Below are 27,008 nucleotides of genomic sequence, written 5' to 3'. Positions count from 1 at the left end.
TGTGTCCCTCAACCAGCCTCGTGGACCACGCCAGCACTTGGCAGTGCCCATGTGACCGGCTTGGCTCGGTGCATAGAGTATCTAGCTTGGGAGGCTACGGGGCAGTGTGCACCACAGAGGTGGGAAAAGGGATTGGCTGCCACTCAGGAACTTGTGACAAATACCCCGCTAAGCCCCGCTGACTCTTCTTGTGAATGCGAAGCACATTGAGCAATGAAATGGCCCTCCTCCGGCTGCCAAAAAGTGGTAACAAAAGAAGCAAGGCCCACATGTGTTTGTGATAGGGAGTGTTTTACCACACGGCCAGGGATCCGCATTTTATGTAGGTGATTTTAAAATGTTGGCAGAACTCCCGCCCCCCTTATGCTTCAGTGTAGGATTGGGGGTGGTGCGCGGAGACGAGGGGAATTAAGGAGGGAAATGAGCTCCGGGGCTAACAAAGGCATTCTCTGTGAGCCTTCGGATGAGAATACCGCCCAAATGTCAAGCGTCTGATAATGAAAAAAACGGGCCTGAGCCACGGACTTGCTTTTCAGCAACAGCAGCGTGTAAATGTGTCTGCCAAGAAAGAAACCTCACTCTTTGCCAGACTCCACAGCTCTTAATTTAAAAATCGAAACCAAAGTAGACTTGTCTCCGGATGGTTGCCTAAAATGTCCGCTTAAGAGGATGACAGCTGTCCCTGGGGAGCAACAGGGTGGAGAGAGCGCCATTCTGCCCACGTGTTCCCGTCAGGCGATGCCTGGGAAAACCAAAGGCAGCTCCAGCCAGCCTGCGGAGATCAGGTGAAGAAGGAGGGCTGGTTGTTGCCTCCTACTCGTTCCCTAGAAGGCAGCACGCCTTTGGTATCTACGCAATTCTGAGAATTGGAGACAGCCGTATTACATCATCTGGGGCAGTGGGCTTCTCTCAGTTTGTTCATCTGTAAAATGCAAGGTTTGGACTGAGTTATCTGTAAGATATCTAAGAAAGATCTGAAATACCTATTTTTCATTAATGCCCAGAAGGGCTCAGTTAGCAAGCAATATAGAATAGTACAGTGACCTTCAGTGTGTGTGTGTGTGTGTGTGTGTGTGTGTGTACTTAATAGTGTTACAGTGTAGACCAAAGGTCTAATCCTCTTTCTCCTTGGCTGGTGACAACCCATGGCCACCTGTTGCTCCTTTTGGGGTCTTTCTCCACCCTTCTCCAAAAGTCAGTTACTGTTCATGATCTGTGAGCATGCTGTCACTGCTTTTGAAATGCGGGCTATTTTGTTATTACACTATTTTGTCTTTATACCATTGAATTGTCATTTTCACCCTAAGGAACTTTTGACTCCACATTTAGAAATATAAAATTTTAAGCAGAATAACACTGGTGAATTTCTTTAAGAATAGCTTTCTAAAAATATGGGGCGCCTGGGTGGCTCAGCTCAGGTCATGATCTCACAGTCTGTGAGTTCAAGCCCCGCGTCGGGCTCTGTGCTGACAGCTCAGAGCCTGGAGCCTGTTTTGGATTCTATGTCTCTCTCTCTCTGACCCTCCCCTGTTCATGCTCTATCTCTCTCTGTCTCAAAAATAAATAAACGTTAAAAAATTAAAAAAAAAAAAGAATATCTTTCTAAAATAAACTTCAAAGGGATGCCTGGGTGGCTCCGTTGGTTAAGCGTCCTACTTTGGCTCAGATCACGATCTCTCAGTCCTTGAGTTCAAGCCTCGCGTCCGGCTCTGTGCTAACAGCTCAGAGCCTGGAGCCTGCTTTGGATTCTGTGTCTCCCTCTCTCTCTGCCCCTCTCCTGCTCGCTCGCTTTCTCTCTCTCTCTCTCAAAAATAAATAAACATTAAAGAAAATAAAAATAAATTTCATGAGGCTAAAGTTTCTGAAGAAAGCACTGCAACCATTTCAAATGTTTCCATCTTTATTTCACTGAAAATATTTTATTGAGACTAATTATTTTCCATGTACACATTGAAAGAGAGGGTTGAGTCACCGGTCCGTTTTCATTCTTATCAAATCTTACTGGGCATAAGTTTCTGCTAATGAGTTTTGCAGAATTTCAAACAAGCCTATTTTTCCCGACTGCAATTTGAGTCATTGTTATTTTTATTTTGTATTTTCATTATCAATATCAATTCAGGTTATTTAATAATTACAGGATGGATTGTCTCAGCTAGGTAGCATTTTACAGCCGAAGCAAATTTTAGATCTCATTTTCCAGGTGGGAAAACTGAAGCCCAGGGGTTAAGTGACTGTCCAAAGTCTCCTACCCATTTAACGACTGAGCTGGGATTAGATTCCAGGCCTCCTGGCTTCCAGCCCAGTGGTTTTCTACTTCACAAGGGTACACATTTCTGGAATGATGCATTAGCAGCTGCATGCTAGCACAGTGAAAACTGCCACCTGCATACCTGTCTGCCATAATTCGAGAAGGCCTGGGAAATCTCACATCTGATGTTTTCACATCTGATGTTAGCTGTGAAGTCACATGCGTGTGCCCACTTCCTATGGACAGAGCATCAGGGTTTTTAACAGGTACTAGAGCTTAGTAGGAGGTGAGGTCAGGCTCACCCAATGTTAAGAAGAGTTATGGCTTCATCTGGGAACTTCTGATATTGATAAAAGAACAGATGCTGAAATTAGCTAAAATGAGCAGAGAAAACATGGCAGGCAGAGCCTCAAGGTGGGTGCCTGAAGAGCAGGCCACCAGCAGAGCACACAGCTTACTGGTTTCCAGTCTGGAGCCTGGAGAATGAAAACCAGGAGACAGACTGGGAAAGGTCCTATGCCCTCAATGGTTGGAAAATGGTGAGTGCTCCATTGTTGAAGTAGTGGGAGCCATTGAAGGTGGCTTTTCTTTTTCAAATTTTTTTTCAATTTGTTTAAAGGTTATTTTTTTTTTTTTTGAGAGAGAGAGAGAGAGAGAATGAATATGGGAGGGGCAGAGAGAGGGAGAGAGAGAATCCCAAGCAGGCTCCACACCATCAGCATGGAGCCCAACATGGGGCTCGAACTCATGAACCATGAGAGCATGACCTCAGCTGAAACCGAGAGCTGGACACTTAACCAACTTAGCTACCCAGGTTCCCCTCCAGTTTTTTAAAGTGTCAAATACTAATACCATAAAATTTATCATCTTAACCATTTTTTAATTTCATTTAATTATTTATTTCCTTTTAAGTAGGCTCCACAGCCAACATGGGGCTTAAACTCATGACCCTGAGATCAAGAGTCAACTGAGCCAGCTATTCCCCCATAATCCTACCCATTTTTAAGTGTGTTATTCAGTGGTATTAAAAGCTTTCATGATATCGTGCATCCATCACCACCGTCCATCTCCATGGCTCTTTTCATCTCCTCAGCTGAAACTGAAGCTATTGACCATTACCTCCCCACTCCCCAACCCCAGCCCCTGGCCAACCGCTGTCCTACACATTCTACTTTCTGTCTCTGTGAACTGGACGGCTCTAAGTATCTCTAATAAATGGAAGCATACAATGTTTGTCACCATGGAAGGTGGTTAAGCACGTTTGCAAAGCTGTCCTTTGGGAAGTTTAAAATGGCAGCAATCAGATGAATTCAGGGTGGAGAGAGGTCAGGGAAGGGGATCCTGGGAAATAAGGAGTCTTGTAAGGAGCTCTATTGGAAGAAGCTTCTTTGCCTATTTCCTGAGCCCAGTGCTTGATTCTGAGGTCCTGAAATGGAGGTTGTGGGGATAAGCTTTGGAATGTCGTGAGGACCGATTGCTGTTTGAGAAGTGGTGTTTGCTCTGTGGTTACACCGACTTAAAAGCTAAGTATCCACAGGGAGAGCCTACATGTGGTGTCATTCTAGTGTTCTCCTTGGGCAGCCACAATAAGCACCACCAGCCCTCTAAAGCACAAGCCCTGAGCCACGATTGCACCTTGACCCTGACCTGAGTGTGTCTTGTGAGAGACATACTCTCCCCAAGGGCCTCTCCCTGAGTTTCCAACAGGAATGAGACCTTCTGCTAGAGGTTATGTACAGAGAAACCAAAGGCAAGGAGCCCCCCTCGCCCCTCACTGTTTTGGAGACTCGTGACCAATGGAAGGTGGTCTGGTGTCAGGAGAGGAAGGTAGTCTCTGGAGCTGGACAAACCTCGTGTGAATTTCTGGCCACTCACTGGCTGGGGGCCCCTTCTGGTGCTGTAAACTCTGAGCGAGAAGGGTGTCGGGAGGGCCCAAGGGAATGGCTAATGACGGCCACCAGTTCTTCCGCATTTGTCAGCGCTCGGGCCCGAGGCCTGTCACACACTTTTTAGCCACCGTTTTACGGAATGCTAATCGCTTCCCTGTAAATTACGTGATCGTACTTACTGGTTTACAAAGGAGGAAACACAAGTTTCACCTGCGCAACTTGCTTAATCGTGGTAGTGGTATTTGAGATCTGACAATATCAAATCGTGGCAGCGTCTGATATTTGACAGGGTCAAAGAGTAGTAATATCTGAGATTTGACGACCCAAATCTCAACCTTTCCCTTGCGCCACCATGCCTCTAAGTACGGCAGTGAGGGCAGTGTCGGGGGAAGGGATGGGATACTCCTGTTGGCCGGACTAGTCTACACGTCTGGCCTCGGGGTGCGTATGTGGTGGTGGTGACAGAGGTGGGGGCGATGGCCAGTATACTTGGCAGTGCATCCGGTCCACGTGGAAAAGTCCGTTTCCTAAAGGAAAGCAGGGTGCTTACAAGAGGGAGGAGGAGAGGGAAAGCATGATGTGCAGACAGAAAGCAGTAAGAACCCCAGCTTCCCAGGTGTGCCTTTCTAAAACTAACATTCACTTTGTTTTATTTCTTTGACTACACACAACTGTTAAACGGAGCCAAGAATAACCACAGTCCTTTGAGTCCAAAGGGAGGCCGGGCTGGGATTGGAACCTTTCCACAGATAATCCACAGAGGGAGTGACAGAGAGCTGGCCATTTGCGTCTCTTGGACTTCCTCCTGACAACTGTTGTTGTTGTTTTGTTTTTTGTTCTGTTTTGTTTTGTTTTGTGGGGTTTTTTTTGGAATTTTAAACACCCTAGGGAGCATTAAGAACTATTCCCCAAGGAACTAACAGTTCCAGAAAGGTCTTCATCAAGTCCTTGGTGGCCCTGACATCAGAGTAAGCAGAGAGCAACAAGTGTGATTTTTTTGTGTGTGTGTTTGACTAGTTGAGAAGGGAGGCGATGAAGTTAAAACAGTATTTAATGGAAGAAAGTAACTGTTAAACAGATTTGAGATGACGATTACCAAATGCAGCTAATTCCCTGGGGACCTGTTTTGGCTTTGTTACAGAAATTGTTACCCAGCGTCTTCCTCTCTCTCCCAGCTCTGTCGCTTTCTACAGAGAGCGCTGTCCTGATTCATAGGTTCTTTGTCTCCATCACTAGATCTGGGAAAAGTTCTGTCCACGCATGGGAATCAGGTGGTGAGCAGAAGACCAGAACATAGCGGTCAAACCACGATGACGGTGATGGCGATGGCGATGGCTTGCTATCATCAGAGAGTTCCATGGTAGTCACGGGCTAAGTTCTCCAGAATCAGGCATTTGGGCCAAGGTTGGGGTAGAAGATGCGTATTAGGGATCAACGCCTGTGGAAAAAAAAAGGGGGGAGGAAGCAGAATTGACAGAAGAGGAAATCAGACAGTGACGCATGCCTGAGAAACCTTGGCCAACCCGGCAGGGAGCTCTGGAGAGAGTCTTCTTCCATCCACGTCCGACACTGGGCCAAAATGGCCAAGCCTTTAACCCCCCACCTCACTCAGTCACCAAATGCGGGCTGCCCTCGGAAGGGCATCATCTTGGGAAAGGCTGCTGTCTGCAGCTGAGGCAGACCTGAAGGTGCTGACGGCTGGAGGCTGGGAGCTGGTCCATCTTCGGAGGGGGATCTGATGGTGCCACAAAGGCCACCCAGATAATGTAGTTGTGAGCTCTCAGGGTTGGCAGGGGGAGTGGGGATGGCATCAGAGGCTGGTGGTTTGCCTGATGCCACATGAGATATAGGTCTTTGCATAATATCAGACTTCCCCTAAGCGCTCAGTGTAATTAGTCTATCTGCATTAGAAAGATGGATCCAGCCTTGCTCTTCAACTCCTAGCAAGATTCCAAGCGAAGAACAGATTTTTTCAGGAAAAAGAATAAAGAATTGTCAGCAAATATTTCCCTCTTTCAGTTATTTATTAACAGAATGATCGATCACTCCAAAAGTCAGTGGCTTAACACAGAAGCAATTTATTATTTCTCATTATGTGGGTGGAATGGGCTCAGCTCGATGGTTCTTCTGACTCACCTGAGATAGCCTGAGACCATCCAGGCAGCTGCATTCAGCTGTGAGTCTGGCAAAAGCTGAGACATCCAAGGTGGCCTCTTCTTCTCCAGTGCTCTTTCCATATGGCCCCTAACCATGCAGTGTCCCGACCTAGCTTCACAACATGGCAGGTGGCTTCCCAAATTTAGAAGCCAAAGATGTCGGTCCTTTTAAGCCCAGGGTTCAAAAGTTCCAGAAAATTATTTTCACTGCATTCTCTTGGTCAAAGCAAATCACAGAAGAGGCCTGGATTCCTCTTAATGGGAAGAATGGCAAAGAATTTGGGACCATTGTTAATCCACTGCATTTTGTCAACGCTTGCAAATATAGATTCCCAGGCCCTATCTACAAATATTCTGACTTTGGGGTAGGAGCTGAGTATCAGTATATAAGCTTGTTAGAGAATTCTAATGCATCCTGTTTGGGGGAACCCTAAATTGTGATGTCTTTTGGCCTTCTACTGATACCCAAATGTCCTCCTCTTGCAGGAACCCCATGTGGCTTATGTTTGGATAAAGTTCTATTCTGATGCCTACAGGCTGCTCTAAATCCTGACCGATTTTACTTCCTTACACAGGTCAACCGGAAACCTGAGAACATAGTTTCACTCTTAACAAACCAGCCATTGATCTGAAACCTCACTTTTTAGAAAAGTGTCCTATAGCCAACAGTGTCTACTTGCGGGGCTCTGATTCTCTGAAATCCTGAGACAAAACCTTAGGCTAAATTTTAGACCTCAGTCCCTGCTGTGCATTGTAGATTTTACAAGTGGTCTTTGTTCTCTCAAAATACTGATAGACCATTAGTAATTTGGACTCGTAGGAAGCCTCTGTTATTTACTCAAAACATTAGCTTTCTTTTCCCAGCAGACTTTTGTGCTGTACTGAAATGCCATGGTCTTCTGTGCAAAGTCAAAAAGCATGTCTTTGCTACTTGTCAAAAATGATACAACCAGATCGACTGCTGGAAACATCAACCAGATCGATTCTCAGCAAAGATGGGTGTCCACCAGGCATCTTGAATTTATTTCTGGATATTAATCATTGGTAAAATACTATGATGATTAGATACAATTAACGTCATGTCAAAGCAAAAATAAAAATGCAGTGATTTCAACTGAAGCTTTATCAGGAGTAAACATAACATTTTTATTAGGTGATTGTTCAGTTCTTTAGTAAGAGTTCTTAACCCAGGGCAAGCATCCGTGGTTAGTATTCAAAGGGTCAGTGAACTTAGAAAGGAAAAAAATGCATTTTATGTTCACTGACTTCAAACTTAAATGGCATTTCCTTCCATTATGAATTACGAAATTTAGCATTTCCTCCCATTATGAATGTAGACAACAAACCGCAGAGGCCTTAGCAGCACCTTTGACTCTGTCACCAATAGAAAGCAGAAATACTTTCATATCAAATACACATATTGTTTCAAATACCTTGAAACAACATTTATCAACATCACTACTACTTTAAAATTAACAGTGGTTATCGGGGGCGCCCGGGTGGCTCAGTCGGTTTAGTGTCTGACTTTGGCTCAGGTCATGATCTCATGGTTCATGAGTTCGAGCCCCATGTTGGGCTCTGTGCTGACAGCTCAGAACCTTGAGCCTGCTTCAGATTCTGTATCTCCCTCTCTTTATCTCCCTGCCCCTCCCCTGCTCATGCTGTCTCTCTTTCTCTCTCTCTCAAATAATGAATAAATGTTAAAAAAAATTTTTTTTTAATTACGGTAGTTACCAGACCCACTGGTCGCTCTTGTTGAATGTATTCATATGGAAGTACACATAATGCTATATCGCAAATTTATTTTTTACTACTTTGTTAATTTCAATATAATGGGTTCATTTGTAATCTATTATATATGTACATATATGTAAAATGTATTTTAAATATTTTTTAATGTTTTTATTTATTTTTGAAGGAGAGAGAGAGAGAGCATGAGCAGGAGAGGAGCAGAGAGAGAAGGAGACACAGAATTTGAAGCAGGCTCCAGGCTCTGTGCTTGTTAACACAGAGCCCAACAGGGGGCTCGAACTCACGAGCTGTGAGATCATGACCTGGGCCGAAGTCGGATGCTCGACCGACTGAGCCACCCAGGCGCCCCCATATAAAATGTATTTTAAAACATTATTCAGAGAAGTGTCCATAGGCCACAGTAGGACACACGGACACATGGCCACATGGACACATGACACAAAATGACCAAGAATCCATGCATTAGACTATTTGAATTATTGAATAATTTCTAGATCCTCCCCACCCCCAACCATAGACCACCTTTGGAGAGTGAGTTATGAGTTATGAGTTTAGCTCTCAAGTAGCCTTGAAGTGTATTTCGAGTTCATGACCTTGGCAATTCTAACTACTGCTATCGCTATACTCAAGTGACATAGTGCAGAGATTAAAAGATTGGATACAGCTCTAGACCCTGTTCCACCACTTACTATCTGTGTGACCTTGGGCAAGTTACTTAACCTCTCCAAGAGGTTCTTCATCAATGAAGTGGGGATAACATTAATCCCTCTCTCTCTCATGAAAAGATTAGTTGCTAGGATTCAATGAGATAATGCGTGTATCTTTGTGTGTGTGTAGAAATATATATATATATATATATGTATATATTTCACTTAACTATATTGAATATATTTCATATATATTTCATATATCACTTGACACTTACCTGGCACCTAGTAAGCATGGAATAAATATTCCTACTGCCTCTCCTAGTGTTAATCTGTTTTCACAGGGCAAGAAGCTCTCTTCCTAGTCTAATAGGGTCCTAAATAGATACTATGTTTTAAAGGCTCAACTAAATGTTATTTATCAGAAAGGCTTGGAACTACAGCAGCTGTATCCTGTTGTAACTTTACTCAACAATTTCGGTGAGAGGTAGAAGAAATAGAGGGGCTGGGGACATAGTCCACATTTTGCCACATGGCAGTCTAATAATAATAAATAAAAATACACTGAATAACGAGATGTTTCTAAAGCATTGAGTCCCTTCTAATTCAACAATAATCTGAAACATCCCTGTTGACAATAAATGAAGCATCCAGCCTTTTTGTTTTTGTCTTTCTTCTGTGCCATTTGTACTGAGCCTCTAACATATGGAACCAGGGAAGCAGGGGACTATAGGAATTTAGATTTAAAGAGGGAAAACATGTCTAGCAAAACAAAACCTCCAATTATCTGGCCTCCTTTCTGCTCTTCTGCTGTCCTGCCTGGAGTATGTGGGTGTTTATTTTTGTTCCTAATATTTATTTTCTTCTGCGGCAACCAGAGTCCCAAGGTTTAGATTCTGGCACCAGCCCGGTCTTCTCAGAGCCGCTCGCCAGAGGGGCACTTCCCATTTTTGCTTTGGTTTCCGTTTAATTGCTTCTCTATATCCTCCCCACTTGCTGTTTTAGACACATGGCCCATCTCATCAGGTCTGTGTTGGACAGATGAGAAGAGCATGACAGAGAACGTGTTAAATTTTTTAAAGATTCCTTCTTGTGACTTTGGCAGCATCTGTAGGTGGTTTTGCTTTACTTTTTTTTTAATTAAAAATGGAAGAGTAACCAAAGAGTATATATAACACTTGTGTGAGATAAAACAAATAATGATGAATGAACACCTTTGTACTTACCAGCCAGTTTAAGAAATGCAGCATTACCAAGAACTTACCTTCCCCAATCCCACTCCCTTCCCTCATTGCCTCTGGAGGTAAACCACCGTCCTGGATTTTGATTTTATCATCCGTTTCCTTTTTTATTAGATTTTTAAAGCTTATTTATTTATTTTAGAGAGAGAGTGAGCACAAGCAGGGTAGGGGCAGAGAGAGAGGGAGCGAGCATTCCAAGCAGGCTTCATGCTAACACAGAGCCTGACGCGGGGTTCGAACCCATGAACTATGAGATCATGACCTGAGCTGAAATCAAGAGTCGGGTGCTCAACTGACTGAGCCACCCAGGCACCACCCCCACCCCATCCTTTTCCTTTTATAAAAAAATTTTTACTACAGATATGCATCTCCATAAACAATATTTTTCTTTTCATGTTTAATTTGATATAAAAGGACTTATTCTATATGTATTTTGCAATAACATGCTTATGCTGTTCAGTGCTTTCTGAGATTCATCCATGTCAATAGGTTCGGTTGTGCTTTGTTTTCTTTTTCATTGCTGCATAGTATTCCACGGCATGATTATACCGCTCATCCATTCCTCTGCTGCTGGACACATGGGTTGTTGCCAGCTTTTCTGCTACTACAAACATTGCTGCTGTGAACGTTCTTGAACATATGTCCTTGTGCCTGTGTGCAAGAGCTTCTTTCTAAGAATAATGCCTAGAAGTGGCACTGATGAGTTCACAGGGTTTGAGCATCTGCAGCTTCCTCAGATAACGCCAAACTGTTTTCCAAACGGATTATACTCTTGCCAGTAATGTATAAGAGATATGATTATTTCACTTTCTCACCAACTCTTGGACTTCCTCTTAGTCCTCTCTCCAGTGGGTTTGTTTGGGTGAAGGGGGGCTTAATGTCCTTTCTCACGTCTGCCATTCAGTTTGTCTTCTTTCTCTCTTGCTGTCTTTCCCGTCTTCTCTGCCTATCATCAAATGGAAAGGCCTCCACACACGGTGAAAGGCTGAAGTGAACACATCGTGTCCACGTCTTGGCACTGCTCTGGTTAGGCAGATGCATTTTTCTCTCTGGATGTCCAGGGCTAAGGTTGGCTACCAAAATATCCAGCTTAAAAAAAAATAAGAAATTTTTTTTTTTAGAAAGTTCCTCAGCCCCTTTTCACTTCAACTCACCAGCAGTGACTCAATATAAGAAGCAACTGAGGGGCGCCTGGGTGGCGCAGTCGGTTGAGCGTCCGACTTCAGCCAGGTCACGATCTCGCGGTCCGTGAGTTCGAGCCCCGCGTCAGGCTCTGGGCTGATGGCTCGGAGCCTGGAGCCTGTTTCCGATTCTGTGTCTCCCTCTCTCTCTGCCCCTCCCCCGTTCATGCTCTGTCTCTCTCTGTCCCAAAAATAAAAAAAAAATTAAAAAAAAAAAAAAAAAAAAAAAGCAACTGAAAAAAGTAGACGTGGGCACCTGGGTGGCTCAGTCGGTTAAGCGTCCGACTTCAGCTCAGATCATGATCTCACAGCTGGTGAGTTCAAGCCCTGTGTCAGGCTCCATACTGATGGCTCAGAGCCTGGAGCCTGCTTTGGATTCTTCTCTCCTTCTCTCTCTGCCCCTCTCCCGCTCCTGCTCTGTCCCAGTCATTCTCAAATAAACGTTAAAAAAAGTGTAATAAATTTAAAAAAAGCAAACATATTTTAATGTACGCCATGGATTTGCAGGCAAGACCTAGACCATTGGGAGGAGAGTCTGAATCTTTTCCCAGCACATCAAAAATAACCCCACTTCCATTACTTTCCCACTGAGACAAGAAGGAGGTGAAGTGACTTAGCCAGTTGCTTTGCTATGTGTCTTGCCAGAAAATTAAGAAGAATAGTAATTGGTAAATATTACTAGCATTCGCCACATCTGCTTTATAGATCCCTCTCAGCAGCCTGACTTGATTCATATCCTAGTGCTTGACACAGAAACCGCAAAGAACTATTTAACGAGAAAGACACTGATTTTATATAACACAATAAAAAAAAAAACATATAGCCTTTTGGGCACATTTTTAAAAAGATGGTTCCCTTACTTTATATATTCGAAAACGAAACTGTGTTTGCTTTGTGGTGTTTTAAGAAAAGGCACAGGCTTTAGAAGATGCTATTCAAGAACACTCTGTGTTTTAAGTTGTGGTTTAAATTTTTTTTTTCCTTTGACAATAGCTGGTCTTCCAGCTAGAGTGGTCCTCCTCTCCACTCTACTCGTCTCTCGGTGCTTTTTCCAAATGCCAGTCTAATCATGTTTTCCCTTATTCAAACGTCCTCACGGAATCCCCGCTACCTGTAGAATAAAGCCTGAAGTCTCTCCATAGAGTAGTAAAGAGGTTAGTCTGGCCTGGGCTTTCTTCCCCCCACCTGAATTCTCACCCTCCCTCCTTGTCCATTAGAATCCTAAAGAACAAAACAAAACACCTTATAATTCCCCAGAGCCACCTTGCTGTTTTGTTAGTCAGCAATTCCCATGGAAAGGTCCTTTCTGCTCCTCTGGCTGCCCAGAAAACCCCCATGTGCCTTTCAGGGATGAGAACTACCTCTAGGGGGCTCGGTCAGTAGAGTATGCTACTCTTGATCTTGTCATGAATTTGAGCCCCATTCGAACATAGAGATTATAAATAAATAAGTAAATAAATAAATAAATTGACCTCTAGGAAGCCCTCCTTCTCCCAGAATACCTCCTGCTCTACATCTCTATGTACATCTTCTAGTGCATGTACCTCACTGGGGTTTCTCTTTAGTTTACCTCCTTAATTGCCTTCCTCCCCTCCTTGACACTGAGCTCCTTGAAGACAAGAATACGATATCATTTATCTCTGTAGCAAACCCCTTAGCACCGTTCCCAGCACCCAGTAAATGTCCAGTGAATGAAAATCAAATTGGCCCCTACCTTATATTCATGCCCATTCGTGTGTGTGTGTGTGTGTGTGTGTGTGTGTTAAAAATGCAATTCTCAAGGAGTGCTGTGGTTGCTTACCAACTGCATGTACCGAAGTGTCTTCTAAGAAATAGACTAGGTGTGCTAAGATCATGAATGGTTCAAAGCAATTCCCTTCAAACGAAAGGATGCCCTGTTCATGTCAGCTGAAGACGATTTCCTTTCTGTGTTACACAGGAGAAGAAAGGAGAAATATTCTGGGAAATAAACGTATGGGAGGAGTTGGAGAAGTTTCATTATCTCAGTGGCTGACTAGAATGTCCTGTCCTTTAAAAAATTGAGTTTTTGGTGTTTGGGTTTTTTTTTTCCTAAAAAAAAAAAGAAAAACAAAAAAACCACACAGCTTGCTTCCTGAAAACAAAGGAAATAATAAACAATAGCGACTCCCAATTTTACTCTGATTATTTGCCAAGAGTCATCTTAGTTCATGTGGTTCTATTTCATTAGAGAGGGCTGATTAGCATAAAAAGAATGCTTCTAAATTAAGCTACCCAAATATGCAGTTAGTTAATACTCAGGGAGCTAATTTATTGTATTATTTAAAATATAAATTGGGTAGCAAATCTATTTACTGAGGTATAACAGCTAGGCAATGATGCATAATTTTCTCTTAGCTGTTGAGTGGTTTTTAATATCTATTGAAATTTAACAGAGAACCATTTCATTATGAGAAGTGAATAAATACTAAGAAGACTAACGTTTAAAGTATTATCCACACATGGAGAATAGGTTTTAAAACTTAATGATATTTGAGGAACAAAGGGAACTGGGGTTGCTTTTTAAATGGCAACATTTTGTGTTTCAATTTGAAGTGTAACCAGATCCACAAAATTGCTTGTGGAAATGTTAAACAGAGCCAAAAAATAAACAAGGTGGAGGGTGGAGTGGGGCCGAGAAAAGGGCAAGAATGAAATAAAGTTGTGTTAAGAAACCGCCACATCATCAACTGGACCAAAGGCACTACCTGTGCCTTGCACAGTCTTTGCTTTGCTAGTGAAAACCATGTGCCTTGTTTTATTTCAACCAATAACATCATGAAAATGTTGTGATCATTGGCGTGTCCCATATCCTCAATTCCTGGGGACATTTTTGGGTCTGGGGTCCCCTTAGGCTGTGGGTCAGGAACACAGTGGAATCTAGATACCCTTTCTAGTCAGTAGTTGTCCCAAACGGACCAGCTTTGGGGTGTCGCAAGGGCTCTCCTACAAACAGAGGCATCCATGAATGCTGTGGTGTGGTCTTGAAACTCTTATTCCTATTATACTAGAACTCAGTGGGGGTAGGCAGGACTGGAAGCAGGCAGCAGGACCTTCTCATCTTTCTGCAAATATTTGAAACCCTGCCCATCTGATTTCCTAAGCCAAGATCTCAGAGACGTTTTAGACCTTATAATTTATTGATTTGAGTGGATATTTCTTTTATTTATTTTGGGACACAGAAAGAATGCTCTAATGTTTCATCTTTCCCCAGGAGAGCCAAGATGTCAGAGAACCAGTGGTCGGAAGGTAAACTGGCTTGGGAGAGCGGGGAGACATTGATCTGTAGTGTTTGTGCATTTTCGTGGTGTAAATATTCCACTGTGGTTGATTTCAGGCTACCAGTATAACACCACTGAACGTGGAGTTGGGCAGCAGTAGACACAATCGGCTGTCCTGAGCCAGTGCCAGAGCTCCAGCACACAATGCTAGAGCCTCCCTGCACTGATGTTTGTAGGAGGTCAACCTTTAGCGGGCTGGCTGGCTCTTGTCTCCCTGTTCCCCAGAAGGCAGCGAGTCGGGCTCTACGTACTCGATACACCCCCAGCAGAGAGTATTTGCTGCCGTAACGTCTGCCCTCTGCTCCCTGGCTCCCCCCTTCTCTCCTCCCAAAGAAAACTACAAACAGTTTGTAGTTTGTAGTTTGTACTCAAAGCTAGATATTGAGTACGAGTAATTAATGAACTGGATTTTGTGCTCTTTACCCTCTTGTGGATTTCACATATAAAACTGGACATGGAGGAAGTGAAGCTTCGATTGCTTTTTTTAACTGCATCAAATCCTAGGTTGTAAAGTGAGTTCTTCAGAGGGGATAAAAACAGACAGAATGGCTTTTTGCCATTCTGCTAAGACAAGTGAGGTCTTGCTTGCTTGACATTTCTATGTGGGGAGAAGAGGGTGTTTGGCATTGCAAGTGGTAATAGGGGGTGGAGGGAAAGGATGGGACGGATCATGATGTTGGCAGGTTTAAGGGATAAAATTCACTCTAGACAGTTAAGTCAAGCATATTGACAGAAGTTTGAGCTCACATTCAATCTGCTTTCTTACTTTAATTGGGACCTTTCCCGTGGGAAGGAAGGATTCATAGCATGGAAATAAAGAAAGCCTGGAAGAGAATTTTTCTCCCTCCTGAACAATATAATTCTTCTTCTGAACAAGTATAGTACTACATTTTATATTTATTAGTGTTGTAACTTCTGATCTTACTCCACTCTTAAAGGGAAAACATACTTCTCTGACGATAAAAAAGGAGATAATAGTCTGATGACCATTGCTTGAGTGTTGATATATATCTGTACGGCACACGGTACAAGCTTAATATGTATTTACCAACTGAGTGCTGTGCAGTGTTTAATATGCATCTCTTTGAACCCGTACAAAAAGTTAGATATTCTTAGAGTAACAGACTATCCTAGTTTGCCTGACCCTTTTTCAACTTTAGCACTTTGAAGATCCCATATTCCCAGGAATCCTTCAGGTCAGGGCAGACTGGGACAACTGGTCACCCTAATTTTTACCTTCATTTTTACAGATGAGAAAATTGAAGCAGTTAAGTCCCTGTTCCAAAGTCAAGGGGCTGGACTCAAATCCAGATCTGTTGAATCCTGAGTTCATGCTTTTGACCACTATGCCGAATTGCTTCCTACTACACTGTCCTGTGCTTTAGTTTTCCACTGACAAAAATGATCAAGGGGGAGAAGGTTCTAACCTTAGTCATTCATACCAACATTGCTGAAATTAACATAGAAATTCTTGGAGCTGATTTAAAGAAAATTTCCATGACCTTTTTTTTTTTTTTTTAATCAGAGACATTCATAGCACATTGAAACATCTAACTGATTTGATTTGGTGAGATTAGGCTAAGAGATGTGATTGAAGGGCCTTCATCTCTGAGGCATTCATTTTGTGCCTCTCTAAAAAGATGGGGGGTATGACTTGATCACCAGATTTCTTCTCATTTAAAGGTTCCCTGATTGTCAGGAGTCTGTTTTTCACGTTACACAGAAAGGTCTCTGCCATTTATTCTTATCCTTCTATCTTGTCTTTTCCTTTGGAGACAAAATGTCTTTTTTTAAAAACACTATTTCCTTGTTAATAATACATTGTTTTATCATCTCTCCTTTAATTTTATTTTGTATTAATTTTTAAATCTTAATTCTAGGATAGTTAACGTATAATAGTATATTAGCTTCAGGTGTACAATATAATGATTCAACAATTCTATCCATAACTCAGAGCTCATCATGATAAGTGTACTTTTAATCCCTTTCACCTACTTCACCCATCCCCCCACCCATGTCCCCTCTGTTACTATCAGTTTGTTTTCTATAGTTAAGAGTCTCTTTCTTGGTTTCTCTCTCTCTCTCTCTCTTTTTTCTTTGTTCATATGTTCTGTTTCCTAAATTCCATATATGAGTGAAATCATCTGGTATTTGTCTTTCTCTAACTTATTTTACTTTAACATTATAGTCTCTAGCTCCATCCATGTCATTGCAAATGGCAAAATTTCATTCTTTCTTTATGGCTGAGTAATATTCCACTGCGTATATATACCACATCTTCTTTATCCATTCGTCTGTTGATGGACACTTGAGCTATTTCCATAACTTGGCTATTGTAGATAATGCTACAATAAATGTAGGGATATTATCCATCCTTTGACCATGTCCTTAGAGATTACAACACACGTGCGGATTTAAGAAAGTTGACTTTGATATCATATGATTTCACTCACATGTGGTCTTTAAAAAACAAAACAGATGAACATAGGGGAAGGGAAGGAAAAATAAGATAAAAACAGAGATGGAGGCAAACCATAAGAGACTCTTAAATACAGAGAACAAACTGAGGGCTGCTGGAGGGGAGTTGGGTAGTGTGATGGGCTAGATAGGTGATGGGTATTAATGAGGGCACTTTGGAGATGAGCACTGGGTGTTTACTAAATTCTATTCCTGAGACAATTATTACACTGGATGTTAACTAACTTGGATTTAAATTTAAAAAAAATAATAAAAAGGGGCTTAGTCAGTTAAGTGTCCGACTTCGGCTCAGATCATGATCTCGCGGTTTGTGAGTTGAGCCCTGCATCCGGCTCTGTGCTGACAGCTCAGAGCCTGGAGCCTGCTTCAAAGTCTGTGTCTCCCTCTCTCTCTGCCCCTTCCCTGTTCACGCTCTGTCTCTCTCTCTCTCAAAAATAAATAAAACATTAAAATAATTAATAAATAAATAAATAAATAAATAAATTTAAAAAAACAAACAGAAAGTTGGCTTTGAATCAGTGCATTTATCCTTTGCCAGATATGCAAATACCTGAAAATACCTTAACTCTGTGCCACCTTTTGTGCAACTGTTGTCTTTTTTGTTTTGTTTTTTCTTAACTTCTATGTGGTTTGTACTCCACGAGACATTATTATTATTGTCATTCATTTATTTTTAGGTACACATGTAGATTCTCAGTTGCTTTTCATTCTCCTCCGTGTTTGCATGTTTCCATTAGGGACCATTACCCTTCTGTCTGAAGAACAATCTTCAAACCTTTCTTCACACACCTGCCGGCAAGACCTTTTTCCAGTTTTTTCTTTCCTTGAAAATATCTGTATGCGGTCATTACATGGACATTCTAGGTTGTAGCTGTTTTCTTTTCTAACTTGAAAGATAGGATTTCACAGTCTTCTAGCTCCCATTGTTTCCTTTAACTAGTCAGCTTTCTTGTTTCTTTGAAGTTATTGAAAGTGCCATTTCTTTTTCTGGCAACTTTTAAGATTTTCTCTCTGTCTTTGGTGTTAACAATTTACCGTTGTGTGCCCAGATGTGGTCAGTTTTCTTTGGATTTTTCCCATGTAGTTTCATAGAGCTCCTCAAAGCTGTGGCTTGTTGACTTTTGCCAATTTTGGAGAGTTTTTTTACTCACGGTCTCTAAACTTTACTATTTCTTTTGTACTGTTCCTTCCTTCTCTTCTTATTCCAGGACTCCAGTTAAACATAGTTAAATATTTTGTCATCTCATGTCTTTTTTTTTTTTCTTTCCTCTGTGTTTTCCATAACTTCTTAAATAATTTGGTCATGGTTGTTTTAAAATCTATACCTGATAACTCCAGTATCTGGATCCCTGTGGTCTTTCTGTCGTCTGCTTTTTCCCTTGGTCTCTGGACCTTTGATCTTATCTTTTGCCATGCCTACTATGTTTTCTTGAATGCTGGACAAAATGTATGAAAAATGATGTTATCTTTCTTCAAAAAAGCCTTTAATTTTTTTCTGAAAGCCAGTTAGTACAGGGGCGGATCATCTGGCTTCAGTCAGGGGCTCACATGGTGAGTGGGTGCTAGAGTTCAGGTTTTGGAGGGCTAACCTTGTCTTTGATGGGTCTAACAGAAAGCCTGTGATGTTCACCTCCATGACAAGCCTGCAATTTCAAATCGCATCTTTTGTTTCTTTGGGGTTTTCTTTCTTTCTAGTTTTTGGTCTCCCAGACACCCTAAGCCTTGCTTCGCTTTTCATCCTTTTATCTGTCACTTTTTTTTTTTTTTTTTTTTGGCTTCTTGGCAAGAGAAGCTTAGGCATTGGTGAGTTTCTCAGAGAGAAAAGCAGCACAAAATGTTAGGTTCACTTCTCTGCGATTCTCTTTTCTCCATGGTCTTGGCCTCTCAAGCCCTCGTTGCTTTCTGATACTTTTCAAACAGCGTTTTTGCTTTTTTTTTTTTAATGTTTTATTTATTTTTAAGAGAGAGAGAAACAACGGGAGGGACAGAGACAGAGAGGGAGACACAGAATCTGAAGACAGGCTCCAGGCTCTGAGCTGTCAGCACAGAGCCCGACTCGGGGCTTGAATCCACGAACTGTGAGATCATGACCTGAGCCGAAGTCGGACACTTAACCGACTGAGCCACCCAGGCGCCCCAGCGTTCTTTTCTTTTTAATTCGGCTTTTGGTGTTCTTGTGGGGTGGGGTTGGTTTGACACATGCTATTGCATCATGGTCAAGAGTGGACATCTTGGGGTGCCTGGGTGGCTCAGTCGGTTAAGCATCTGACTTTGGCTCAGGTCATGATCTCACGGCTTGTGGGTTTGAGCCCTGCGTCGGGCTCTGTGCTGACAGCTTGGAGCCTGGATCCTGCTTTGGATTCTGTGTCTCCTTCTCTCTCTGCTCCTTCCTCCCACCTCAAGAATAAATAAACATTAAAAAAAATTTTTTTAAGTGGAAATCCTAAATTATGATATTGTTGTAACTGATTAAGTGAGATGGTATATCTAGGAGGCCCTTAGGGAACTGTCAATAGCATCAAAGCTATGTATTGGATACAAGGATGTGTTCCATTGTGATGGCTACATTTCGGTCAGCTAAAGCACCTTTCCCCGTTGCGTTCAATAATCCATTGCTACACTAGACATGTACACTGGTAAATCTCAAGTTTTCCCGGGGTGTTTTGGGAGCAGCTCTTAACTTTGACCTCTGCTTTTTTTTTTTTTTTCTTTTTTTTAGGGGAAGGGTTATCGTTGTTGGTTTTGATAACAAGCTGTGGCTTGTTTTTTTATTCTCATTCCCAAGTACCTTTTGTTTTTAGTATATTTTTTTTCTTTCAGGGCCTATTTATTCTGTTTCTGCTCCTGGTTATGGTCTGCAAATGAAAAGGTTAAGATTTTGTAAATATGAAATAAGGTAAAAATAATAAAACAACTCTAGTATAAATCAGAAACCATAACAAGCAAGACTCTTTTCCAGGTTTGCATCGTCCTGTAGTGAAAAAAGAGATTTATAAATCTATCCCACATTGCTTGCTTCCCAAACTCACCTCTTTTTCTTCTTTCTTGGTTAATAGCATCTCCCTTTGCAAAGCTGGGACAGAAGCCTGAAATGGGGCGATGTATGTATGTGCTGGGGGATGCTTTCAGTTTACCTTTATGTCTGATTAGTCACTGATTTTGTTGGTTCCAGCCCAACATTCCTCTTCTCCTTCCCCTCCTCCCCATTTCTCCCGTGTGCCCACATCCTCTCTCACCTGGACAGCTGGTCTCCAAATTTGCCTCCCTGCCTCAGTATCATTTCTTTCTAAATCAGCCCCCTCAATACACAAGAAGTCATCTTTCTATAATGCAAATCTGAGCATATCACTCACTACCCTGCTTAAAACCCTTTAAGACATGTCCAGAAGAGGCAACTCCATAGAGACAGAAGGCAGCCTAGTGATTGCCAGGGGCTGGCAGGGAGAGGAGAATGGGAAGAGATAGCTAATGGATAATCAGGTTCCCTTTGGGGTGATGAAAACATTCTGCAACAAGATAGTGGTGACGGTTGCACAACATTGTGAATGCGATAAATGCTACTGTCCATTTAAAAATGGTTAGAAGGGTGGAGCGCCTGGGTGGCTCAGTTGGTCGGGTGTCAGACCTCAGCTCAGGTCATGATCTTGTGGTTTGTGAGCCCGAGCCCTGCGTCGGGCTCTGTGCTGACAGTTCATATGCGGAACCGCTCGTGGGCTGTGGGGTGTCTGCGCACTTTCGCACTCCTCTGTGTTTGCAAGAGCAGTTTCCTCTGGGTGTGGTCCCTCCCCCACCCCAGCCAGCATCGTCTGTCCAGATACCTGCTCCTCCAAGGCTCCCACGAAGTCTCCCCTGATACACCCACATCAACACGCCCAGTGTGAATTTCCCACGATATCTTGTCGCCTGTAAAAGCACAACCGGGAAACCTTTACAGCCAGGTCCGTGTTTCTGGTTCCAGGGAGAATTATATCCTTCTCTAAAAATTAAAGTGGAATGAAGCTTGAAAGTGTTTGCATAACCCTTTTAAGATTCATGACACATTTGTGACCCCCTGGAACATCTGGAATACATGAGTTTAGAGGTTTCAGCTCTCGTGTGGAAACACCCAACATACACAGTTTCTGTTGCTGAGACCAATTCTACCCAGGGAGCCTTGGGATTAATCTTGTCACATTTAAATATGGAATCATGGCCCTGTCGCATTTTGTTACACACCTCTAAAAACCGTGGCGTGGTTTGTGCCCTTGATTTGTGAGTGGTGAGCAGCTTGGCTATAAACAACAGAGTGATTTTTTTCGGCACTCAAAAATTTATCTTTTGGTTTTTTTCTGGCACTCATAAACTTATTTTTGAAGTTAACATCAGTAAAATGCTGTATATTAATCTGCTAGGGAATATACTTTGAAAATTTTGTGACATGCGAAAACGACCTTGTTCCTAAATGAGTTTTTCCTTCCAATCTTCATGGCACCGTTTATGATGTGATTTGCTCCCAGGCTGGGGGGTCATGCAGGTTACTGAGAATAAGAATTGTTAACACCCAACCCAGTCTCTTCTTCACCACTTGATTATCATGGTCATGGAAGTGTGTGTGTGTGTGTGTGTGCGCGCATGCACGTGTGTGTGTGTGTGTGTAAATACCAAGAGGGCAGATGATGAGGAAGAAATACACTAAGGTGAGATCATGACTAGGTGTTAATTTCTGTTTGCGTTCTCTATTGATATAAATAGAGAATTGCCCGGTTTGTCACAGAATGGAAAAAAGGTTTTCTAAACAGTGGTTCTCAAAGAGTAGTCTTTGGACCAACGGCATCAACATTACCTTGGAATTGTTAGAAGCGTCAGGCCCTGCCCTGGACCTTCAGAGCTGGAAAGTCTAGGGGTTGGGGCTCAGCAATCTGTCTTAAGAAGCTCAAGCATCTCGGGGCACAGTCACGTTTGAGAGCCACTGTTTTCAACAACCCCCTCAAACCCAGATTTCTTGCTGCTAATGTAGGAATACAAGGCTTTAGGGTAGTTTGATACAAGCATTTTGATCCTGGCTTTTGAATGGGGAGGACCATTGGAAAAATAATGACAATGGCTAATATTTATTGAGTTCCATCCCAGTCCAGACACCGTGCTAAGTGTTCCATGAACATTACTCCATTAATTTCTCATGTAATTCCCAACTATCCCAAGAGGTAATACTTTCTTCTCTCTTGTACAGTTAAGGAAACTGAGGCTCAGAGCAGGTAAATTACTTGTCCAGTGTCACACAGCTTGCTGTGCCTCAAGTCTTGCTCCTGCACACTGACTCCAAGCCACGCCATAAAGGCTCCCCCCCATTAGCTGCAGCTCTGGTCCTGGAGGCAGACTGACCTTTTCGCTCTTGGATTCAGCATACCACCGTTCAGGACCATTGCTGCCAAATTCATTTCCAGTCGAAGCAGCAGCTGGGTTTTGTCACAAGCATGACTTTCTTAAGTGTCCTCAGCTGAGCTGAAGTTGCACAAAATCACTCATCAGATTTCTGCCAAGGCTGGAGATTTGGATGGGAATCTACAGGAGAGAATTCTAGCCTGGGATTGTGGGGGCAGCAAAAGTTTTCCTCCAGAGTCACCTACAGGGACTCATGTCACACGTATGTTTACTTTCAGTCTGTGACGAAGCAAGACATGTTGGGTTTCCAGATGCAAGCTTGAACACAAATGGTAGATGGGCTCCACTGTCGTTGCAGCAAGGGACAAACGGCCATTGATGGAGTGTTGCATGAGGCAGGTGTTTCCAAACGCATGTGAGGGTTAAGTCCTAGCTCACGTCTGTAATGGCGGTCTGCTTCCCTTACCTGCCTCAGAGGGCTGTTGAGAGATGGGTGAAATGTTCTGTGACTAAGCTGTAAAGCTTGGCTCAAATGTGAAGAATGATTGTACAAATACTGCGACTTGAATAAAAACGCTGGTGTCTGCATCAGAAGCCAGGTTCTAGCTTATTCTCTCAGTTACGATTGTGTGACTTGGGCAAGCCTCCGAAGAGCTCCGTATCACTCCGTCACCGAGGCTGGTGTCAATGGTGATCTCTACCATCTCTCTGCACACCTTGGCTAGCTGTGAGCTGCAAAGCAAAACTCATCTACTGATGTTGACCCCACTGGCCGCCTGGCAAGGTTGTAAGATGCCGGGGGCTGGGGGTGGATTTGTAATATAATAAATGCACTACGTAAATATATTTGTACTCTTTTTCTGCCTCCGTTCCCTTCTTGAGACAGGTAAAACACGCTACAAAGGGCCTTGTCAAAGTGGTCCTTACTTGCCGATTGTGACCTAGCAGCTAGAACGCGATGAATGTGATCCCTCACTCCATCCACTACTGACCGCTGTCCGGTTGCCACATGTACCATAGAATATCTCAGGCTACAATGACTCCCCCATGCAGGAGGCCCGCCAACACCCACTGTCAGTTCTTTCCCTTTTGGTACTGAATCATGAAGTTCTCTCCTGGTCCTCTACTTGGGGCACTTGCTGCTGAGCCTACAGTCTTTCTGAGTACAAAGACCAGTACCCCCACCCCTTTCTTAAATTAGTATGGCACCTAGCACTAGGGTCTGAATTCACCTTAACTATAGGTGTTTAAGAATGTGTTGTACATCGGGGTGCCTGGGTGGCTCCGTCGGTTGGGCGTCCGACTTCAGCTCAGGTCACGATCTCGCGGTCCGTGAGTTCGAGCCCCGCGGCGGGCTCTGGGCTGACAGCTCGGAGCCTGGAGCCTCCTTCACATTCTGTGTCTCCCTGTCTCTCTGCTCCTCCCCTGCTCACGCTCTGTCTCTCTCTGTCTCAAAAATAAATAAAAACATTAAAAAAAAAAAAAGAATGCGTTCTACATCTTGTTAGGTGACACAGGTAACCGTGCCATCCAAACTCAGTGAGTCCGTATTAAACACAAGTGCATTTCAGGGTGTGTTAATTTTACATAAAATCTGGGGGAAGTGTACTGATGCCCGCATTTTACTTTGAAACGTGTCAAAAAAGATAAGATGGATTAATAGATGGACAGTGAGGCAATGAGTTCCGTGGGCGTTAATGAGAGAACCTAAGTGGTAAGTCTATGAAATTCTTTCAGATGTGCTGTATGTTTGAATAGTTTTCACAATAAAAGGTGGGGGGAAAAGAAGTACTCTGTGCTACTCAAAAAGATGGCCTTTTAACATTTCAGGTGTCAAAGACTTCCATTTATTGTCGTTTTAATTTTTTGGAGAATCCAAATATCCCCTGTATTAATGCATGCCCCAAAGGCCTGGATTGATAGAATATGTTCCGTATTTCATGTAAGCTTTAAAAATACTTTAATCTGAACTAAAATTTTCCCTTCATGTAGAACACCCATTTCTCTAACTTTTTTTTACCTTTTACTTTTCTTCTCCAAGGTAATTGTTCGAGGTGGAGGGCACATTTTACCCTACGACCAGCCGCTGAGATCTTTTGACATGATCAATCGATTTGTTTTTGAGAGAGGATGGGATCCTTATTGATGGATAAGCTGCTGTCCTAAAAACAAAAAAAGGTCAGGGGACTTAATCTTTGAGAAGAAAACTTCCAAACCTGAAAATGTCGTATAAATAAGAAAAGTACCTTTTTATAGCTTTTTATAGCTTTAAAATGTTTCTCATCAATAAAAGTTATCTTTGAAACAAGTAAGGTTCTGTTTTGGGTGAGAGATGGCTCATTACAAAATTAACTGTAAGAAAATGCTATGCGGGGGCGCCTGGGTGGCTCGGTCGGTTAAGCGTCCGACCTCTGCTCAGGTCATGATCTCGCGGTTCGTGAGTTCGAGCCCCACGTCGGGCTCTGTGCTGACAGCTCAGAACCTGGAGTCTGCTTCAGATTCTGTATCTCTCTGTCTCTCTCTGCCCTCCCCCTGCTCACGCTGTGTCTCTGTCTCTCTCTCTCTCAAAAATAAATAAACAAAAAAAATTTTTTTAAAGAAAATGCTACCTGTGATTAGGAATGGTATCTTGTAACTGAAAGGATGGGAAGAATGGATTCGGAGACACTGTTTCAGATGGAAACAGATAAATGGAAGGCGGAGGTCTTGAATAGGAATTTTAAATTCCTTCTAAGAGTACGTGCAAAGTGCAGTAGGGGAGTAAAGTTGTCACAACATTTTGTTCTGTAAGTAACAATAGAGTTTGTCATAGTATGTACCTGGAAGTATTTCAGAAGTAGTATTGGGTAAGAGCATCTCATTATCACTCCGAAGGAATGGGTGCCATCATGATGGTGGTGGACAAGACTTTGGAATGTGGACAGTCTTAGCAAGAAAGGTAGCTTGGAATTCTTTGAAATAGAAATTTTGCATATAAAAGTAACAATGCACCAACTGGCAATACGTAGAGGATCATATTCAAAGGACACACTGAATCTGTGTCTTTTCTTTTCTTTGTTTTTTTTTTTTGCTTTTTGGGGGTTTTTAGTTTGTTGGTTCAAGTGTACCCATTTACCAAACAGCCTGCAGGCTGCAGGCATTAGTTATGAGCCGTTTTCAATTTGGATTTTAAATTCTGTGCTTCTTGTAGCCAAATAGAGAACGAACTAATTTTGTGTAATTGTTGGAATCTCAAAAAAATTTGAGATACTCTGGCATCAAAATATATACATTTATAAATATGCACACATTAGTACTTTTCCAGCTAAAATATCCCATCTTGGCACATCTTTCCTATTTATGCATCATGTGCTCTCATCTCTAATTTTCTACAGCATGTTTGGCTTTTTCAACATCATTTCCCTCTCATATTACCCATTTATGAATTGGCTCACTGGAGAACTGAATTTAAAAAGTCAAAACTTATTCTTGCTGCAAATATTTTGGGTCTTTTCAACTTCTCATTCTGTGCCTGATTTCATTCAGGTTCGTGATCTTCCTTTTTTTTTTTTAATAGATATATTTCCGGGGCGCCTGGGTGGCTCAGTCAGTTGAGCGTCCGGCTTCAGCTCAGGTCATGATCTCAAGGTCTGTGAGTTTGAGCCCCGCGTCAGGCTCTGTGCTGACAGCTCAGAGCCTGGAGCCTGCTTTGGATTCTGTGTGTGTGTGTGTGTGTGTGTGTGTCTCTCTCTCTGCCCCTCCCCCACTCATGCTCTGTTTCTCTGTCAGAAATAAACATTAAAAAAATTAAAAAAATATATATATATGTATATTTCCTTGTGCCCATGTAGGAGGAGTCGTCAAATCAAACATTCTGATCAAAAACAGATTTTAATTATTGCAGAGAATAAACTAGAGTTTTGCATGTGGCCCCACCTGCCATTTACATTGTTGCATTTGGTCCCAAAAATATGCAGTGGAGAGGGTACCAACTGTGGCTGGGAAAGTGCCATGCGTGTCACACCGGCAGTGGACATTTCTGGGTATGTCACCTCACTGTCCTCGCTTTGCCAAGTCCCAAAGGAGGCAGCCCGAAGAGATTGCTGAGGTTCCTTTCAGTTCACACGTCATTGTACTAGTGTCCGTTTCACAAGGGTACCATGAGATGATATAGTGAATCTTCATTATTCATAGATGCCACGTTCGTATGGCCTGTTCACTAAAATGTATCTGTAACCCCAAAACCAATAGTTGCTCACTTTTGTGGTCATTCACGAACACGTACCAAGCGATGAACAATTTGAGTTGCCCAACGTGCATGTTCTCAGTTACGGCCAAACAGGTGTTCTTTTTGTAGTCTGTTTAGTGCCATGTGTTTTTTGTTTTCCTTGTTGTTTTTTTTTTTTTTTTTTTTGCACTTTTTTGCTTTTTGTTCGTGCTTTTGCCATTCAAAAGGGTTCCTACACACAGTACTGAAATACCATGTAGTGTTCCCTCGGTGCAAGAAGGCTGTGGTGTGCCTTGTGGAGAAAGTATGTCTGTTAGGTATTCTTCATTCAATCATGAGTTATAGTGCTGTTGGCCATGAGTTCAATATTAATCAAGCAAGAATATCTATTTTATGAGGTTTCTTTCAACAGAAACACACGTAAAACAAGGTTGTGGATTAACTGGTTGACAGAAATGTGACCAGAGGCTAGTAGGAGCCACATCCTGTATGTCCCCCTGGATCAATGATTTAGAATTCACTAATTCAGTATCTGGGGAGATGTTATAG

General features: G+C 42.6%; 1 protein-coding gene and 1 long non-coding RNA gene across 4 annotated transcripts in view; one reads left to right on the top strand and one right to left on the bottom strand.

The window, feature by feature from the left end:
* The window catches only part of CPVL (carboxypeptidase vitellogenic like), a 129,407-nt gene extending 105,009 nt beyond the window's left edge, over positions 1-24,398 (top strand). For both annotated transcript variants that reach the window (XM_019443692.2, XM_019443691.2), the window contains one exon: positions 24,294-24,398. In XM_019443692.2, the coding sequence (XP_019299237.2) occupies positions 24,294-24,398 (105 nt within the window). The remainder of the gene's footprint in view (positions 1-24,293) is intronic.
* The window catches only part of LOC109263897 (uncharacterized), a 31,811-nt gene continuing 26,765 nt past the window's right edge, over positions 21,963-27,008 (bottom strand). For both annotated transcript variants that reach the window (XR_008420151.1, XR_002078446.2), the window contains 3 exons: positions 24,273-24,414; positions 23,485-23,698; positions 21,963-22,984 (listed from right to left, as the gene is read on the bottom strand). This is a non-coding gene — a long non-coding RNA (uncharacterized LOC109263897). The remainder of the gene's footprint in view (positions 22,985-23,484; positions 23,699-24,272; positions 24,415-27,008) is intronic.

This window comes from Panthera pardus, unplaced genomic scaffold (genome assembly GCF_024362965.1).
Source record: "Panthera pardus isolate Hobbes unplaced genomic scaffold, ASM2436296v1 HiC_scaffold_8, whole genome shotgun sequence".
In the NCBI taxonomy this organism is placed as follows: domain Eukaryota; kingdom Metazoa; phylum Chordata; class Mammalia; order Carnivora; family Felidae; genus Panthera; species Panthera pardus.
Note: the sequence above shows the minus strand (reverse complement) of the source record. Positions and strands in the feature narration are given on the sequence as shown.